General features: G+C 44.5%; 1 protein-coding gene across 7 annotated transcripts in view; it reads left to right on the top strand.

Moving 5' to 3' along the window:
- Positions 1 to 20,547, top strand: part of LOC118215376 (diacylglycerol kinase zeta-like) — a 140,775-nt gene that overhangs the window by 60,681 nt on the left and 59,547 nt on the right. For all 7 annotated transcript variants that reach the window (XM_035396098.1, XM_035396096.1, XM_035396100.1 and 4 more), the window contains 10 exons: positions 1,275 to 1,335; positions 1,918 to 2,031; positions 2,513 to 2,653; positions 4,403 to 4,481; positions 6,807 to 6,862; positions 7,189 to 7,251; positions 7,399 to 7,472; positions 12,188 to 12,299; positions 15,647 to 15,846; positions 20,210 to 20,310. In XM_035396098.1, the coding sequence (XP_035251989.1) occupies positions 1,275 to 1,335; positions 1,918 to 2,031; positions 2,513 to 2,653; positions 4,403 to 4,481; positions 6,807 to 6,862; positions 7,189 to 7,251; positions 7,399 to 7,472; positions 12,188 to 12,299; positions 15,647 to 15,846; positions 20,210 to 20,310 (1,001 nt within the window). The remainder of the gene's footprint in view (positions 1 to 1,274; positions 1,336 to 1,917; positions 2,032 to 2,512; positions 2,654 to 4,402; positions 4,482 to 6,806; positions 6,863 to 7,188; positions 7,252 to 7,398; positions 7,473 to 12,187; positions 12,300 to 15,646; positions 15,847 to 20,209; positions 20,311 to 20,547) is intronic.

The raw sequence follows: 20,547 nt of genomic DNA on the forward strand, positions 1-20,547 counted from the left end.
CGTCCAATGTGCTGGGGTACAGAGCTAAAACAACAAAAATTGTGTTGTGGTCCCAATCCTTTTGCATTTAACTGTATATGACAGGTATGCATGTACTGGGACCCTGGCTGGACCACAGCTGCTTAAATGCGTTGTGATTGATAGCAATCCACAAATACTGCAGAATGGTGCAAAGGTATTACAGACCAATGTTATTTAAAGAATGCTGCTGCTGGAATCTCAGTAGCCCTGTTGCCTGAGACAGTTGAGTTTAATGGATCATAGTGAATATGTCTGCTCAGGTGTGCCATTCTGGAATTTGATTTTATGTGTCATTAAGCCGTAGTCTCATGATGCATTAAATATGTGTTTTTAATTGCATTTAAGAGTAGGCATGCCCTTTCAGTGCATTTTTTAGACATATTAAGTGAATTCAGTCAGGAAAGATTTCCCCACCTAGCTCAACAGCCACTGAAATTGACCAAGACTGCATTCACTGGAGGGGGCGGAGAGTGTAAACTGACGGAGAAGTGGAATCATGTGACATATCACAGCTTGGTTAAGTGCTCTATTCTGATTGGTCGAGAGGAGGGTTAGTTTGTATATCATGTACAGTATGATATATCGCATTGCAGTTTATTTTAAGCATAATAAGAATAACCACTTCCGTAGGAGGCATACGTAATCTTTCATATTTTTTTCTTTATTTACACCTGATGTGGCAGTTAACCACCAAATATCAGAGGCCATTTAAAATACTTCCAGGAAGACAAAAAAATTAAAACGCGGATATTTATTGGGTATTGAAAAGGCAGCCTATCCGCAAATAGGTGGTACAGCTACTATGTGATCATGTGATTTGTTCTATTCAATCACATGCTGCTGATTGGCTGCTTTACCAGCACTCAAAGGATATCTGAGATTACTCTTATTTTTTAATATTACTATTTTACATTGTTACGTAGCCCTACACAATGTACAGCTATGAATTGGAAACATGTGCCTTATTCTGTATCCATTCTGCCTGCTGCTCAGTGTAATGACAAACATAGTAAGAACAAAGTGCCACAGCAGGTCTGTAGAAGTGCATTGGGTGTTGAGTGCTTTCTGTTGTAAGAGCCATGGTATAAGCAGAATACAGCACGTGCAATGTGAAAATGAGCTCACTGGTTCATTGAACCAATGAGTTAATTTTGAACTCAGGGTTCATTTTGATGCATTTCCACAGTGCCTCACAGTTCATCCCCCACACAGTCCCCTTTAATGAAGCTGCTGTTCTCTGTTGCGTGTTTAAGGTTAGAAATGTACCGTAGAGTTCACAACCTGCGAATCCTTGCCTGCGGAGGTGACGGAACGGTCAGTGTCTCATCGCCGTTGGCGAAATTTCTTTTACTCATTTCTAATGTGTCACATATAATATCTTAAAATAAATATTATATAGTGATGTGATGTCTCCCACGTATAGTAAGGTGTAAGGAATGTTAATATTCTAATGGTGAGGTTTAACGTCGTAGTGGTGAGTTATAATGTCGTAATGATGAAGTGTAAGGGATGATATTGTTGTAATGGGAGGTGTAATGTTGTAATGGAGAGGTGTGTTATATCCTAATGGTGAGGTGTATTGTTGTAATGGTGAGGTGTAATGTTGTAATGTGAGGTGTAATGTCATAATGGTGAGTTGTAATGTTGTAATGATGAGAGTAAGCAATGGTAATGTCGCAATGGAGAGATGTAATGTCATAATGGAGAGGTTTAATGGCATTATTATGAAGTGTAAGGGATGGTAATGTTGTAATGGTGAGTTGTAATGTTGTAATGATGAAGTGTAAAGAAAGGTATTGTTGTAATAGTGAGGTGTAATGGTGTAATGGTGTAATGGTGAGGTGTAATGTGTAATGAAGAGGTGTAATATACCTCTCTTCTGTGACTGTCATGTAGGTGGGCTGGGTCCTGTCCACACTGGACCAGCTGCAGCTGAAACCTCAGCCTGCTGTGGCCATCCTGCCCCTGGGGACTGGGAATGACCTGGCCAGGACCCTCAACTGGGGCGGGGTGGGTGACCAACTCATTACACACATAACACACATTACCTAGCCTACATACTCTGAGAGCTATGTGATGTGGCTGATTTGTGGTGGGTTGATAAACAATAGTGTGTAGTTAGGTTGCATTGGGGTGGGTTCATAATGAATGGTGTGTGCTTTGGTTGCTTTGTGGTGGTTTAATAATGAATGGTGTGTGCTTTGGTTACATTAGGGCAGGTTGATAATGAGTGGTGTGGGATTTGGTTGCACAATGGGAGGTTGATAATGGATGTTGTGTGATTTGGTTGTATTGTGACAGGTTGATAATGAATGGTGTGTGAATTGGTTACACTGGGGCAGGTTGATAATGAATGATGTCATTTGGTTGCATTATGGGTGGTTGATAATGAATGTTGTGTGATTTGGTTGCATTGGGGTGGGTTGATAATGAATAGTGTGTGATTTGGTTGGATTATGGGTGGTTGGTAATAAATAAGAACTCTTCTTAGGGGTATACCGATGAGCCTGTGTCTAAGATCCTCTCACATGTGGAGGATGGCAATATCGTCCAACTGGATCGCTGGAACCTCATGGTGGAGCCCAACCCAGAGGCTAGCTTGGAAGAGAAGGATGAGCATCAGACAGACAAGGTGAGACTGTAGGGGGTGCTATGTTGTGATGGCCTGCATGTGGCCTGCTGCCAAGTGGGCAGGAAATGTAAGAGCCTTATACAAGCTGCCATAAATGTGCCAGCACCATTGGGTTTATTAACCTTGCTGTGAAATACTACCATAAAGTAAAAGGTAGCATAGATTTTACAGCCAAACTGAAATGTATGGTAGATGTTACAAGTAAACTGAAATGTAAGATACAAAAGCCAAATATGTTACTGTGTGAAGGGGTCTGAGGGTTCATGCAGTGGCGCAACATGTTGCTGAGTAGCTGAACTCCAAGGCAATGCTAAAGGAGATAGGGCTGTCATATTGGGCTCCAGGGCAATGCTAAAGAGATAGGGCTGTCATATTGGGCTCCAGGGCAATGTTAAAGGAGATAGGGCTGTCATATTGAGCCCTAGGGCAATGTTAAAGGAGATAGGGCTGTCATATTGGGCTCCAGGGCAATGTTAAAGGAGATAGGGCTGTCATATTGAGCCCTAGGGCAATGCTGAAGGAGATAGGGCTGTCATATTGAGCCCTAGAGCAATGCTAAAGGAGATAGGGCTGTCATCTTGGGCTCCAGGGCAATACTAAAGGAGATAGGACTGTCATATTGAGCCCCGGGGCAATGCTAAAGGAGACAGGGCTGTCATCTTGGGCTCCAGGGCAATGCTAAAGGAGATAGGGCTGTCATATTGAGCCCCAGGGCAATGCTAAAGGAGACAGGGCTGTCATATTGAGCCCTAGGTCCATGCTAAAGGAGATAGGGCTGTCATATTGAGCCCTAGGGCAATGCTAAAGGAGATAGGGCTGTCACATTGAGCCCCAGGGCAATGCTAAAGGAGATAGGGCTGTCATATTGAGCCCTAGGCCCATGCTGAAGGAAATAGGGCTGTCATATTGAGCCTTAGGGCAATGCTAAAAGGGATAGGGCTGTCATATTGAGCCCTAGGCCCATGCTGAAGGAAATAGGGCTGTCATATCGAGCCATAGGCCTATGCTAATAGAAATGCTGTTATAATGGGCCTTGTCAGTTCAGCCCTTGCTGCTGGAGGTATACAGCACACACTGTCCAGACAGCTGACAGCCCACTTTACCCATCCCCCTCCCCTTATGGTGCTCCTGATGAAGTGGGGTTGGGGGCGGAGCACGCTCTGTGATTCAGCACGAGGGCCAGACCTGTAATTACAGCCATGATTTCTCTTAACATGCCAATCAATTAATCACATGCCTCCTTGGACTGGATCAGAGCAGACACAGACAGCTGCCCTGCCCAAAATAGGCAGCTTGTGTTTTTGTCCCAGTTTGACTGTCCCTGATAAAACACAGTAGAACCAATCAGAGTAGTGGCCTTAGAAGCTGTCATCTAGATGTTCGGCTGAGTGATAAGTTTGTGCGTGGCACTTGTGTGGCAAAACAGTTAAAATGTAGAAAGAATTATTTCACGTTTTTTGGCATTTAGCAGATGCTTTTAGCCGAGGAAGCTTACAGATGGTGCCTTCAGAGCTCGTGTATAATTACAGCTACGATCAGAAGCTTTTCTTATTTAAATGTGCCATCTCGATATCATAACTGCTGACTTCATTACTGTTGATACCAATGCGATTAAAGATTAAATAAATACCTGGGAGAGTAAAAAAACCCTGCGTGTTCTGAAGGGTGCATGTTTGTTTTCTGATATTTGTATTAAAGTGTTTGTTCCGTTTTTCTGACCATCTGCTGTGTGTCTGCTGCTACCCACAGCTTCCCCTGGATGTCTTCAACAACTACTTCAGCCTCGGGTTCGACGCACATGTGACCCTGGAGTTCCACGAGTCTCGAGGTCTGTTTGAGAGACCTGCCCTCCAGCACACAACAATAATAGCTCAGTTGTGAGAGAAAAAAAACATCTATAAATATGCAATTTTTCTGCTTTTCCCTCTTTCTGGAATATTTTTAAGTGAACGGGAGCAATCCCACAGTGCAGTGCTTCATTGTGTATGTAAACAAAGCCTCAGCCTTTTTAAATGCAAATCACACAAAAAATGAGCAATTTTCAGCAGAAACCAAAGGATAGATATTCTTAGTGTACACTTGTTGGCATTTTGAGTTCTGGTTATTATTCTAGTGGACGTTCCCTTGAATAGAATGATGGCACATTCTATCTCTTTTCTTGTAAACAATTACATAGATTTGATATTGTTAATTATTACAATGATATGATTAATTTGATCTTTCCCAATACTGATAAAGATATAAAACAAATAAATGATTCCATAATTACATACAATGGCAGCTCGCCCTGTGTCTGGTGTTAATTGCAATCCCCGCCATTGATATTCAGTCTGTCTTAGGTTATATATTGAATTATTAATAATTATTCTATTAATAATATTCACATAATACTTGGAATGATTTGGACTTATTGGCCTATTGACCTTTGCAAAGGCCTGTGACCCTGTGAGGTCCTCCGAACTCAGGCTGTGGTAATGGTCGCAGTTTGGACAGTTTTTAATGGACTCACTTTCCAGAGAAATCCTGTATGTGAAGTGTGTGAGTGAAGGGTGTGTGTGCCCTGTGATGGACTGGCAAACTGTCCAGGGTGTAGTCCTGCCTCTCGCCCAATGCATGCTGGGATAGGCTCAAGCACCTCCCATTTTTAATGGACTCTGTCTACTCTCATCTCCCAACCTCACACTGCTATACCTCCACGTTTGTTTTGTCTCTTGTTTTGTCTTTGAATTCCTCATTATCTAATGAATTGTTAATTTTAGCAGCCATGTGTCCGCACTGTCACCAATTAGGAGCCTATTGAGTCACCTCAGCCTTTGTAGGCTAATTGTTTGCAATATAGTACAATAAGCACAGTGTGAACATGGGACTTTTATTCTTTATGGCACATGTAACCACATTTCTGATATAATGTGGTTTAAGAGTGTAAATAATCCCTGTAAATCTGAAAAGCACCTAATTGAGAAAAATTAAAAATTGTGGGATTGCAATTGTGATTTGAATGAAAACCAGCATACACAGTGGCCCCTCAGGCCCGAGGTTGGGAACCACTGACCTTAGCGATTTGAGGAACTGGCATCCCATTACTTTGCTCTGTGTGAACTTTAAGATAATCCCTGAGAGCCTTGCAGACAGGCTCAAGGGACATCTAGACATGATCATACATAGATACCAAAGATAATTCGTTCCAGGCTGTTCTATGCTGGATAATTTACACTTATTCGAGGGACATAATGGATGGGACGGACTAGGACGGACGGACCTGCACTAGGACGGACTATGGCTATTTGTTTAACCCTCTGGGGTCGAGAGCTCTGCCGGCGGAGCTCGACAAGATGAAATTAACTTTCGTTTCGTTTCGTTAAGAATCCCCCATCTTAAATAAACTCCATTATCTCCAAAATTATACACAAAAAACATGGTTCTAAGCCTGAAATAAAGAGCAAATCCCCTGACTACAGGAGTTCCACTCCATAAACATGCGAGGCATATTTATTCTGAAAAACTGTTTTGGATTTCCTTTATTCTGTAGTGATTATATGTACTTCTGATACTTCTGATAAAAAAACACATTTCGGGACGGACGAGGAGACCACTTCATGCTATTGCAACTAAAGGAGTTAAATATCCTAAAATACATGGATGGAAGAAAAACGCGGAATGGGAAACTATTCAAAAAAGTTTTGACAAAATTGGAGGAAGCAGGATTTATAAGAAGCCTTCATCAGATACACCTAGGTCAATAAATCGATTCTTTCCGAGTCATGTATATTGGGACAATGACAATAATCCAATTAGATCGCATCTTTGGTGAAATAATAGCTCAATTTCAACTGTGCATGTAAACGCACTGATTGAGCCACGCGGGGAGGAGCCACCAGTGTTCCCCTCCTTGAGAGTTTCAGCAGATCTGGAGGGCTGGGTGTAGATGTGATGCAGGTGTGTATTGGTAATGAGTGTGACGGGTGGTGGGAGGGCTGGCTTTATTTGTATGTGTTTTTGTGCATATTTGCTTGAAAGTTGTAAGTGACATGGTTTTTTAAAGGGTGTCAAAAGTCAATAGTTTCTCTCTCTCACCCTCTCCCTTTCCTTCGCTCCCCCTCTATTTCCCTCACTATCTATCTACCTCTCTCTCTCCCTCCCCCCCCCCTCCCAGAGGCCAACCCAGAGAAGTTCAACAGCAGATTTCGGAATAAGATGTTCTATGCAGGGGTGAGTATCGCTGTCTCATGGAGGTCTGTCTCTCTCGTCCTGCTCTGAGATAATGTCAGTCAGTGTCCGTTTCTTTGTCCTGTATGAGATATTCAGTCAATGTCTGTTTCTCTGTCCTGCCTGAGATAATGTCAGTCAGTGTCTGTTTCTCTGTCCTGCCTGAGATAATGCCAGTCAGTGTCCATTTCTCTGTCCTGTCTGAAATAATGCCAGTCAGTGTTCATTTCTCTGTCCTGTCTGAGATACTGTCAGTCAGTGTCCGTTTCCTTGTCCTGTCTGAGATAATGTCAGTCAGTGTCAGTTTCTCTGTCCTGCCCTGTCTCCAGACGGCTTTTTCAGATTTCCTGATGGGCAGCTCCAAAGACCTGGCCAAGCAAATCAAAGTTGTGGTGAGTGCTCTACAGATCTGCTGGATCTGGACTGGAGAGATCCAGTTCAGATTAAATTTACTGCTGTTACCATGGCACGTCTGCAGTACATGCAGGACCAGCCTTTCCTCCGTAACCCTCCTCTCTCATTGCCTCTGTACCCTCCAGTGCGATGGCACAGATCTCACCACCAAGGTCCAGGATCTCAAACTGCAATGCCTAGTGTTCCTCAACATTCCCAGGTGAGCAAAGCTGCTCCGGCTGTAATGCCTAGTGTTCCTCAACATTCATAAGGAAAATGTGGAGGCTTGTGAAAAAGAATTAAAAAGAAAGGCAACTGAATTGGTTCCTTGTTAGAATTGTTATGATGAAAGACTTCCGACAGCTTAATCTATTCAGACTTAACAATAGGAGAATCATTTAGGGGAACCCCTGAGGTTTTGCCATTTTCTGCCAATTTTCTCCCCCATTTTAGTTGTTATACCAATTCCCTGTGTGTATCACAGTCCTGGTCGATGCGCTGTTAGTCTGGGGAGGGTGTAGACTACCACATGCTTCCTCCGATACATGTGGAGTCGCCAGCTGCTTCTTTTCACATGACAGCGAGGAGTTTCACTGGGAGAACTTTACGCTATCTCCCCCTGACCCCTCCCTGCTGAACAGGCACCCTGGGTGACTAACCAGTAGAAGTCGCTAATGCAACGATCAGGACTCATACCGTCACCGGCTTCCCACCCGCAAACACTGCCAATTGTGTTCGTAGGAACATCTGACTAAGCCGGAGGTATCGCTTCTGGGGATTGAACCCATGTCTCTGCGGTGGTAGGCGAGTGCTTATACCTCTATACTACCCAGACGGCCCCCCTGAGGATTTAATTAAAGGGAATGAGAAAGTGAACTGAGGAGGTATGGGTGGAAATGGGCTAAAGGAAAATTCATCACTGATATCAGGACAATGTCAGTGAATAGAGTAGACTGCAGGGTCATGCAGTCCAGGAAGAGAAGTCCAGGCTAGATGGAAAGGAGTGAAATGGCCTGTTCTCATTATGTATTCCTAAGTTCCAGATGGGCTGAATGGCCTGTTCTCCTCATTGTGTATTCTTATGTTTTTATGTTCTAGATGGGCTGAATGGCCTGTTCTCCTCATTATGTATTATGTTCCTATGTTCTAGATGGGCTGAATGGCCTGTTCTCCTCATTATGTATTCTTATGCTCTTATGTTCCAGATGGGCTGAATGGCCTGTTCTCCTCATTATGTATTCTTATGTTCTTATGTTCTAGATGGGCTGAATGGCCTGTTCTCCTCATTATATATTCTTATGTCCTTATGTTCTAGATGGGCTGAATGGCCTGTTCTCCTCATTATGTATTTTATGTATGTTCTTATAGTTCCCACAGTTGTGTGAATTACGCATGTGGTCTCCATACTTTTCATAACTTCACCTGAATTGTTTCAGGCATTCAGCTTTCAGAAGAGTCTTTGAATGTTTTTGGAAATAATATCAAATGAATCTCAACATCAAATATCTGCACAATTACTATTTCAATATAAAGTTTGTTGTAAATTTGCTTAATAACCTGTCATTGTGTGGAGAACTAAATGTGCCGAAATGAAAAAAATAAAATACATAAATATGAAATTATATAAATAAGTATATAAATTAATAATAAAATTGGTCAATAATTAAATGAATCATTTTATTTCAAAATAATTAAATAATTGTCCCCTCATGTTTGTCCTTTTCACAATAACATGATTATATTTTATTTCATAATAACATGTTGAATTTCCAAACGGCTTTTTAAATTTCATAATGACACTTTTCCAAATGAATTATTTCCGAATGGCGTTTTTATTTCCAAACTCCCTTTTTCATTTCATAATGAAACTTTTCAAAATGGTAAGACCTCCTGTCAATCACTCATGGTCATTGGTTGCTCACACATCGAGGCAAAAGCAGCAGCACTGCAAATATGGGTCTGCATGTTAAAATGACAGCTAGTTCGGTAAGCCCTATAGCTGTTGATGAACTAGTTGCTCCACACACACCCATTCCCAACATGGGTGCAAATCAATAAATGATGCATCCACAGATTTATTGAATGAGTGCAAATCCCTTCTTGGAATGAAAGCAAATAGCAAAAACACAAAACGCACAGGTTAAGCTTCATTATGATAATGGTGCATCATTCTAACCAATTTTAGCATTCCTGTCATACAGAACATTGCTTGCTTGCTAGGTAGCTAGTGGGGCTAATGCAGCTAGCCATCCCACTCATAGTTTCTGCATAGCTGGGTTGCTGAAGTGTCTTCATGGCTGTCTCCCAGAACACAGACAGAAGCTAGGTTTAACTAGTGACTGGCACATTAAAGTGGCTTTATTTATATCCAACACTCAAATGTTTGCTTGATTGTTTTTCATAACTATTATCATTAGCATGTTAACAAGATAAGGTTAGCTAGGAACATCAATGATTAAGAACTTACTGTTTGGTAGCTAGCCAACTAGCAAGGCTAATGCTGCTAGCCAACCCACTCACAGTTCCCGGCCAGCAGGGCTGTCTCCCTTATAGGCCCTTTTCACGCTGCGGGTTCTGAGAGCGGAAGTAGGCAGAGGCAGTGGAGTCTTACTTCCGGTTCTCTACCGCTCCCATTGAGAAAAGCTAGACCATGGCACAGTCAAGTCGCAAATGTCACTGTAGTGCCCCGCATTGTTCCAACAACAAGCCAAATGCATTCTTATTTAAGTTTCCACGACTTTTCATCGGATGATGGATTGCGAGCTCGCTGGGTTACAGCAATCAGAAGAGACGAGGCCGCCACGTTCCGCAGTTATTACTGTTTTCAGTGAATAAATTATGTATACATTGTATTCTCATACTTCCTCAAGCCGTTTACTGTATACAGTACAATAATGTAACGCGTCTCCGGCTCCACACTCATCACCAGCATAAGGAAAAGGGGGCACAATATGACCATATAGTTTACATATTACATATTGAGTTTGTGATCGTATAGTTTTAATGCTACACAGTACAGTTACACGTATCGCTAGAACTCATTTTGTCTTTGGTAACAATATCAAATTACTTGGCAAAATACAGTAGCCACTTTAGCTAGCTTGGGATATCAGAACTAGCTAGCTACAAATACATTTAAAACACATATACAATCCAGTTTAACATACCTGGCAAAAAAACAGCATTAATAACTGGGGAACGTGGCGTCCTTGTCTCTTCTGATCACTGTAACCCAGCGAGCTCGGAATCCATCATCCAATGGAAAGTCGTGGAAACTTAAATAAGAATGCATTGGCTTGTTGTTGGAAAAATGCAGGACACTACAGTGACATTTGCGACTTGATTGCACCATGGCCTAGCTTTTCTCAATGGGAGCGGTAGAGAACCGGAAGTAAGACTCCACTGCCTTTGCCTAATTCTGCTCTCGGAGCGCACAGCGTGAAAAGGGCCTATTACTGTCTCTTCGAATGCGGATAGAAGCTAGGAAGCTAGTTTTAACTAATTGCTTAGCACATGCCAATGCCGTTATTTTGATCCAGCATTCAGTTTCCTTAAATACTTTTTATTCATTATTCAGCTGACATTAGCTAGTTAGGAACACCTCAGATGAAGAACCTATTGCTTACTACCTAGCTAGCAAGCCAGCGGAGCTAATGCCACGTGCCACCCCACTCGCAGTTCCTTACCAAAGCTAGGAAGCTTGTTGCAACTAGATGCTTAGTGTAATAGATAGAGCTTAAGGGGTTAATGTTCTAGCTTAATACAGACAGATGTGATTGATTAGTGAGGTCACAGGTTGTTTTAGGGAAGTTCTGTGAAAGACGAGCACGTAAGAGAGATTTGTGCTGTACCGCCTAAAAGTTTTGCAGTACAATAACGTTACTAAAAAACACGTCTGCTGTCTGGAGTGCCTCATTAAAAAGCTGCAAGATATCACACTTAGCAAATGGCAGTGTCATTGTTTTGATCCAGCACTCAAGTTTCCTTTTTTATTCATTATTCAGTTTACGTTAGCAAGTTAAAAACACCTCCAATTGAGAACCCATTTCTTGCTAGCAAGCTAGCGGAGCCATCCCACTCACAGTCCCTTGTTAGCACTTGGTCTTCATTGCTATCTCTTGGCATACTGACAAAACTGGAAAGGTAGCTTTACCTAGGGACTAGAATTGAAAGCGTGATTATTTTGATCCAGCACACAAGCTTTTGCTCAAATTTTTAATAACTTTTTTTTGGTGTTTTTACCTATGTAGTGCAAAGTGGAACATCTGTATCACACAGTCAGTAGATGCATTACCTTGCCCCTCCTATCTGAATATTATGTTACAGTACTGAAACGAGCATAATTAGCGAACTACCACCCCACAGATTCCACCCACTCCACCAGGCGCTGCTCAGAACAAGGCCAAGTAATTGATTGCAAAAGATCACCCGATTAGTGGGCAGGTCCTGCTGGTTTTGATTGACAGGAAGTCTTACCATTTAAAAAAAAGTGTCATTTTGAAATTAAGAAGGGGGTTCGGAAATAAAAATCAGTACAGTTATTTCTGAAGCATCATATTTATATCTAAATCACACCATTATTTCTGTAGACTTATATTTATGCATAAAGTGCTGATTTGTTTAGACCAGGGATAAGGGAGTTGCACAGAACTTACCATCTCTTCAACCTGTATAATCTTTTTTTCTTTTTTGGGTGGGGCATTCTGCTCTTAAATATTCACAGGCCAAGCTTTAGTTACATAATTCTTATTGGCTTAGCAGGTTGTCTGTCATGTGACCAGGCTTTTGCTCAGTTGTGTTTTTTGTTGTTGTCCCGTTAGCAAACAGCCCCCGGTGTGGTGATTAGCTGAATGGATGTAAATGGACTGCATTTATATGGTAAATGGACTGCATTTATGGACTGGATGTTGAGGTCCTCCCTGTTGTGTTCCATAGATACTGTGCTGGCACCATGCCCTGGGGTAATCCCAGCGAGCACCATGACTTTGAACCTCAGAGGCATGACGACGGCTGCATCGAGGTCATCGGGTTCACCATGACTTCTCTGGTAAGAATCTTTCACCTCATGCATTTAACCCAACTGTGTTAGGGAGCGTCTGAGTAGTGGCACGTCTTGCATTTCACCCAGCTGTGTTAGGGAGCCTCTGAGAAGTGTCAGCTCATGGCTTTCCTACAACAGTTTTAGGGAGTGTCTGGTAAGTGTCTGTCACCTCATACATTTCACACAACTGTCTTAGGGAGCATCTAAGAACTGGGGGCAACATAGCTGAGGAGGTAAGAGCACTTGTCTGGCAGTCGGAGTGTTGCTGGTTCCCCCGCCCTGGGCATGTCGAAGTGTCCCTGAGCAAGAAACCTAACCCCTAATTGCTCTGGTGAATGCGAGGCATCAATTGTAAAGCGCTTTGGATAAAAGCACTATATAAATGCAGTCCATTTACCATTTACCAAGTGTAACCTCATGCATTTCATACAACTGTCTTAGAGAGCGTCTGAGAAGTGTCACCTCATGCATTTCCTACAACTGTGTTTGCAAGCCTCTGATCAGAGTGCCACTTCAGTGTGGCCCTAGGGCTGTGTTCAGAGTGCCACTTCAGTGTGGCCCTCGGGCTGTGTTCAGAGTGCCACTTCAGTGTGGCCCTCGGGCTGTGTGCAGAGTGCCACTTCAGTGTGGCCCTCGGGCTGTGTTCAAAGTGCCACTTCAGTGTGGCCCTAGGGCTGTGTTCAGAGTGCCACTTCAGTGTGGCCCTCGGGCTGTGTGCAGAATGCCACTTCAGTGTGGCCCTCGGGCTGTGTTCAGAGTGCCACTTCAGTGTGGCCCTAGGGCTGTGTTCAGAGTGCCACTTCAGTGTGGCCCTAGGGCTGTGTGCAGAGTTCCACTTCAGTGTGGCCCTCGGGCTGTGTTTAGAGTTCCACTTCAGTGTGGCCCTAGGGCTGTGTGCAGAGTGCCACATCAATGTGGCCCTAGGGCTATGTGCAGAGTGCCACTTCAGTGTGGCCCTAGGGCTGTGTGCAGAGTGCCACTTCAGTGTGGCCCTCGGGCTGTGTGCAGAGTGCCACTTCAGTGTGGCCCTCGGGCTGTGTGCAGAGTGCCACTTCAGTGTGGCCCTAGGGCTGTGTGCAGAGTGCCACTTCAGTGTGGCCCTAGGGCTGTGTGCAGAGTGCCACTTCAGTGTGGCCCTAGGGCTGTGTGCAGAGTGCCACTTCAGTGTGGCCCTAGGGCTGTGTTCAGAGTGCCACTTCAGTGTGGCCCTAGGGCTGTGTGCAGAGTGCCACTTCAGTGTGGCCCTCGGGCTGTGTGCAGAGTGCCACTTCAGTGTGGCCCTAGGGCTGTGTGCAGAGTGCCACTTCAGTGTGGCCCTAGGGCTGTGTTTAGGAGCGTGATGTCTCGACCCGAGACCCTCTAGAGCATCTAGAAAGGGTTTAATTACTGTTATGAGATCAGTTTCCTGTTATCTGAGATCAGTTCTTGCAGGTTTTTCAGTGTTGTGTTTTAAGAGGTTGATTTGGCTTGAATCAGTACCGCCAAATGGGCCCCCACCGACACATCTATGGTGCTATGCATCAGAGGCTCCAACACCAAACGGGGGATACCGCCTCATTTTTCATGGTCGATTCGGTTTCCGATTCGGGAGACTCCTGGACCTCCGCAAGAGAGAAGACTCTGTGGATGTTCACCCTGACCTTCAGCGTGACCTTGGAGCTCTTACCTGCGGCTGATGATTGACTCCTTCCCAGGAACCCACACCCTAACCACCATGGTGCATGTTCATATCCGAAATACATTTGGATCCCCAGACATCTCAGCATTCTTCTATGTTTAGTATCGATGCTGGAAGATAGTAGTGCACTGCCTGTGGATGAACCTAACAGAGTTACAATTAACTAAGGATGGGAAGTAAAGTGGTTCCATGATCCTTTCGGCATTTTAGCCCTTTAATATTAGCTTTTATTTATAGCATAAAGCCAGAACTAACTTTTTGGATCGTACAAGCAACTTCCTGACGTACAAAGACCACTGGAAAAAATAATTTCCAGTGCAGTTTTTCCAACCTAAACTCCTTTTTTTTGTTCTTTGGGTTTGATCTCTAATTTCGGTCATTCAAAAAGAAATGGAGAAAAACTGAACCATCTTATTTGTGCTGAACCTCTTTATTTTTATTTTTCTATTTAAATATTTTATAAAATCTGTTATGTAGAATGTTGTGCTGGATAAAAGTGTTTGCTAAATGCCTGTAATTTGATGTTTTATGGAAAAATCCCAATATTTGCTTTACACTGTGTGTGTGTGTGTGTTATTGTTCCTTTTTCCAATGCAGATGAATGTCTGAAAAAGTGTTGATCTGGTCATAACCTTTATGGGAGTTTGTAACAAAGACATCAATTTTGGATTATCATTTTCTATGGTCTACTGTGATTCTAATGCACACACAGAACTGCAGGGGTCAGCTCAGAAAATAAAGTATATAAATATTTGCACCAGCAGGTTTGTGTCACTGATTTTATGAACCAGCTCAGATTCTACAACAAATCTTAAAAAAGGTTTCAGTTTATTTCATTTTTCCTTACTTTCTCTCTGTTTAATACCATAAACAGCCTGTTTTTCTTTTCAGGTCATGAAAATATTACTTTGACTTTTTGTGTTCACCTTTTTACATCACTTTTGACAGCACTGTTTGCATATGATGTGTTTATGTTGGTAATCATAGTGGTTAGCAGACTGGATTCTACATAGTAGCAGACTGCAGTGTGTTTAGCACCATTCTTAAGGAGGATCAGCACAGATTCTGAAAATGAAATTAGATACTTCATAGGCTCATAGTTTCCTTCCATCCTTTGCTTTTCTGAACTTCAGAAGACTCTGGGTAGGTGCTGCATTCTCTGGTGCTCTTGCTTGGCTGTTGACATTGTATTGTCCTTAGCCATGACCCTTAATTACTTTTCAGAAGAGGCCTCATTTCATCGTCATTGAAAGGAAGGCAGTTCCTTCAGTGTCAAGAATATGGAGCCAGTGTCTGGGTTATATGTAATGTAATGAGTCAGACAGAGCTTTCCAATCAGATTTATAATGTCATAATGGGGTAGAAGGACTATTTTTATTTAAAACGCGTTGTCTGGCCTTTCAAATTGCTGTTATTGTGTGATCTACGTGAAAGACCAATGCTCAATGAGAAAGGTGTTCCTTGCGCAAATGGAATATACTGAAAATATATTGAAGTTAAACATATTAAAATCCAGTATACCCTGGCTGTGAAATATATTTATCATTATATTTTCAGAAGAGTATATATATATATATATATATATATATATAGCAGTATATTGCAGTATATTCAACTGTGGCTGTTGCTTGGTTCGTGCACAGGTGACCCCCCGTCTGTGTTGTCTTTCACGTAGGCCACGCTGCAGGTTGGAGGTCATGGCGAGCGGTTGAACCAGTGCCGGGAGGTCACCCTGACCACTTACAAGCCCATCCCCATGCAGGTGGACGGGGAGCCCTGCAAGCTGGCCCCCTCTGTCATCAGCATCTCCCTGAGAAACCAGGCCAACATGGTCCAGAAGACCAAGAGGAGAACCTCCATCCCCCTGCTCAATGAGTAAGAGAATGCCTTGCCTCGTCCAGCCCTGCCCTGCCCCGTCCCGTCCCACCCTGCCCCATCCTGCCCCACCCTGCCCTGCCGGCCCGGCCCCACCCCGTCCCGCCCGGCCCTACCTCGTCCAGCCCTGCCCTACCCCATCCTACCCTGCCTCTTCCTGCCCCACCCCGCCCTGCCCCACCCAATCTCGCCCATCCTGCCCCACCCCGTCCTGCCCCACCCTGCCCCGCTGGCCCGGCCCCGACTTGCCCCTCCCTGCCCCACCCCGTCCTGCCCCATCCTGCCTCCGCCATCCTGCCTCATCCTGCCTTGTCCATCCTGCCCCATCCTGCCCCACTCTGCCTCGCCCATCATTCCCCATCCTGCCCCTCCCTGCCCTGCCCATCCTGCCCCACCCTGCCCCGCTGGCCCAGCCCCACCCCATCTCTCCCTGCCCCACCCAGCCCCTCCCTCCCCTTTCCACGGGGCCCTCCAGCACAGAGACACAGGGAGATGATGTTCCAACAGTCCAGATTTATTTGCAAGGGTTTGGCAAGATGTTACAGCCAAAGTGAGCAGATGTAACGCAGTCATGACCGAAGCTTCCCGTGTGAGTGGGGATGGCAGATTTAACCTGTGCGCAGTGATTACCTCACTACGCACAGGTGCAGCCACTCCTGTTCCTGGGCCCAATTAGCCTGGCCAATCATCTAATTCTTAACCAATTATCCAATTGGCCAGGTCTAATTAGCTTGACCCAGGGCAGGTGTGGCTGCTTAAACCAGCCATCCCCACACCACAGACCCTTATCCAGAGCCAAGGTCAGAGTGCAGTGCTTTTCTCCGTGTCAATACGACCCTTATCCAGAGCCAAGGTCAGAGTGCAGTGCTTTTCTCTGTCTCAATACGACCCTTATCCAGAGCCAAGGTCAGAGTGCAGTGCTTTTCTCTGAGTAAATATGACCCTTATCCAGAGCCAAGGTCAGAGTGCAGTGCTTTTCTCTGAGTAAATATGACCCTTATCCAGAGCCAAGGTCAGAGTGCTGTGCTTTTCTCTATCTCAATACGACCCTTATCCAGAGCCAAGGTCAGAGTGCAGTTTCTTGCAGAGTGACTTAAGTGGTGCGCAGGTGTGTGACTGACGGCACAGACAAGCCAGTTTATTAACTTATTATTCCCGCAGCCCTCAAAGTGCTGACAAAGCCGTGAAAAGCCGATAGCCCGGTCCCTGCGGACGGGGAAAAGCCAACGCTTCGGTTCTCTTCAGAGCTGGTGCACAGCCTTTTGGCGTTGATCCATTTTTCTTCAGAAACTAAATCAGGCAGCGTTCGACGACAGCGCAAGTGGCCACGTCTCGTAGCACGCGGGCAGGTGACTTATCTTCCTGCCTCCTCAAATTAAATTAACGCTTACCTTTTCAGCGCAGTCTCTAACGTTTATCTAAACTAGTTTTGTGTCAACAGGGAAAGGGAAAAGATTACTTATGGAAATGACCAGAAAGATTTTCTAAGAAGACTAATCTTTAGTATGCCACCTGATAAAGATTAAGTATTAGCAATCAACCACCCCATGTCTGAATGCTGAGTTTTATTTACAGCTGCAGTTTCTTCTTATACCATATTTTTAAATTATTGGCGAGAAATCTTTGCTTGAAGTCAGTGGTTTTAGTACATATTCTAAGATTTATTGCAATGAAGACCTTAATGAAGACCTTACCCCTACTTAAACCTCTGGATCGCTTGTGGACTGCACTCATAATAGCTTATTAGTTGTAGCACACTGGGTGAGAATGCCAATCCCTGTGACTGCTGTGTTGTGAGTGTAATTTGCTAAGATATTAATATTACAATTAAAATTGAATATCAAATCTAAAAATGTACAAAGAAAACTGAATATTTCTGCAGGCAGTGTCAGGCAGAAGAGTCCTTATGTCCATTTTGTTTTTATTGTCTGAGGCCATGGAGATGACCTTGGCTGACTCTTTAGCCCCAGTGCTTTGTGGGTAGAGATGGCTCATTAACCGCCATTATGTGATACATGATTATTTACCACGTCTCACCCATAACCCAACACCCCTTCCTCTGTCCCACGCAACCCAAAGACCCCTGCTGTATAACCCAACACCCCTGCCTGTGTCTCACCCAACCCAACCCAATACCTCTGTCTCTGTCTCTGTCTCACCCAACCCAACATCTCTGTCTCAATTATACGTGCACTGATCCATAAATGATTGCAGTAATCATAGTAAAATAAATCCTTCTTCTCAGTCCTATGTATAACTTGATTATAATTGTCAGAAATTCTGGATTCTTTCAATTCCTAATGAGGTTCAACTTCAGGTGGCTGACAAATTCTTTACAAAAACATTTCAAATGTGCCTGTTACTGACAAATACTTTAGCAAGCATTTAAAAAGTGCAGTTTATCAACAGATATGTTAACAAACATTTACATTACATTACGTTATAGGCATTTAGCAGACGCTCTTATGCGGAGCGACTTTCAGAAATTTTTACACACCATTTACCTTGCATTAATTTATACAGCTGGATATATACTGAAGCAATGCAGGTTAAATACCTTGCTCAAGGGTACAATTGTATTGTCCTACCTGGAAATTGAACCTGTGACCTTTAGGTTACAAGACTAGCTCCTTACCTATTATACTACACTACCTTTAAATGCTTTAAAGAGCATTTAGAATGTGCAGCTTGCCGGCAGATCACTTAGAATACCTTTAAATGCGTATTTGCTGGTAATTTGAAGAGCCATATATATGTCCCTGGTAGTTGTTATCCATGTTATAAGGCCTTGATTGGCTCCACAGATGTGGACACTGACGCAGGGTCTCTGGGCTGGCTGACATACACGGGGTCTCTGTGCTGGGTGATGAACACAGGGTCTCTGGGTTTGCAGACAGACGCAGGGTCTCTGAGCTGGCTGAGTGGTGCAGGGTCTCTGGGTTTGCAGACAGACACAGGGTCTCTGTGCTGGGTGACGGACACAGGGTTTCTGGGCTGGCTGACAGACACAGGGTCTCTGGGTTTGCAGACAGACACAGGGTCCCTGGCACAGGGTCTCTGGGTTTGCAGACAGACACAGGGTCCCTGGTGCAGGGTCTCTGGGTTTGCAGACAGACACAGGGTCCCTGGGTTTGCAGACAGACGCAGGGTCTCTGGGTTTGCAGACAGACACAGGGTCCCTGGTGCAGGGTCTCTGGGTTTGCGGACAGACACAGGGTCTCTGGGTTTGCGGACAGACACAGGGTCCCTGGGTTTGCAGACAGACGCAGGGTTTCTGGGTTTGCAGACAGACGGTGGGTCTCTAGGTATGCGGACAGACGCAGGGTCTCTGGGTTTGCACACAGACACAGGGTCGCTGGGTTTGCGGACAGACGCAGGGTCTTTGGGTTTGCAGACAGACGCAGGGTCTCTGGGTTTGCAGACAGACGCAGGTTCTCTGAGTTTGCAGACAGACACAGAGTCTCTGGGGTTGTTGTAGGTCATTCAGAGGTCACTGCAGGTTCTCTTCAGCAGGGCCTGGAGTTCCTTGTGTGATGTGCTGTGAAGGCCATTCTTCCTGTGCTAAATGAAGCAGAAACCACCTTGAGCTGAGGTGCAGTGTCAGCAGAGGATTTTGCATAAAGCACCAGCACCATAAATGTTCTGATCAGATGTTGAGGTTACCATATGTGCCCCGATGTTTTAAAATGCTTTCGTTTATCGCAGTCTGTTTTATTTAAGATCTCTTCTGGCTAATCCTACAAAATTATATCCCTTTCAACACATCTGCAGAAATGAAAATTAAACACTCTTAAACCAGCATTTTTGCTCTGATTCAAAATCCAGGATAAATACCAAAGTTTTAGTCTGACTTTGTACATACTTCATAGTCTACAAATGACAGACACAGTTCAGTAAGTCAAAGTAAGTTAAAAAAATATAACCATTCAATGAAAATGAATAACATTCAATATAAACAGTATTATTAATAAAATTCCCTCCATGTCATGAAACATTCTGAAATGTCATTTCTCAGGTTTATTCAGACCAACTGAAAGGTCAGTTAAAGATCAGTTCCCAGCTATACTGACAAGAAAGTGAATCATGCTTGACCACTGGTGCATCTTTCTCTAGAAGCTTCTGGTCAGCAGGCTTCTAGCAGTCCCCGGGGAAGTGATTTTTTCAGATTCATCTGAAAATACTGATGTTCAGAGCCTAAATGTCTGAACTAGAAGCGGAGGACGTTTGTATGTCATAAACACACCCAAATCAGGAGCTTGTGCGCTCTGACGGTTGGTAGCTGGAGAGAGCGCTCAGCAGCAGAGCCACTGCTCTGGGCCACGGGGTCTTCCCTGCATGATAATGGCTGTCTGCGTCCCCACAGCCAGCAGCCCAATCCTGAGAGGCTTCGGATCCGCGTCAGCCGCATCAGCATGCACGACTACGAGGCCCTGCACTACCGCAAGGAGAAGCTGAGGGAGGCCTGTGAGTATCCACACTCTGACACGCCCCCCGACCCCACAGACACTTCCCCTGACCCCAGAGACACGCCCCCCGACCCCACGGACACTTCCCCTGACCCCAGAGACACTCCCCCAGACCCCAGAGACACACCCCCTGACCCTACGGACACTTCCCCTGACCCCAGAGACACTCCCCCTGACCCCAGAGACACACCCTCTGACCCCACGGACACTCCCCCTGACCCCACGGACCCTCCCC

The sequence above is a fragment of the Anguilla anguilla genome, chromosome 16 (assembly GCF_013347855.1).
Source record: "Anguilla anguilla isolate fAngAng1 chromosome 16, fAngAng1.pri, whole genome shotgun sequence".
NCBI lineage: Eukaryota > Metazoa > Chordata > Actinopteri > Anguilliformes > Anguillidae > Anguilla > Anguilla anguilla.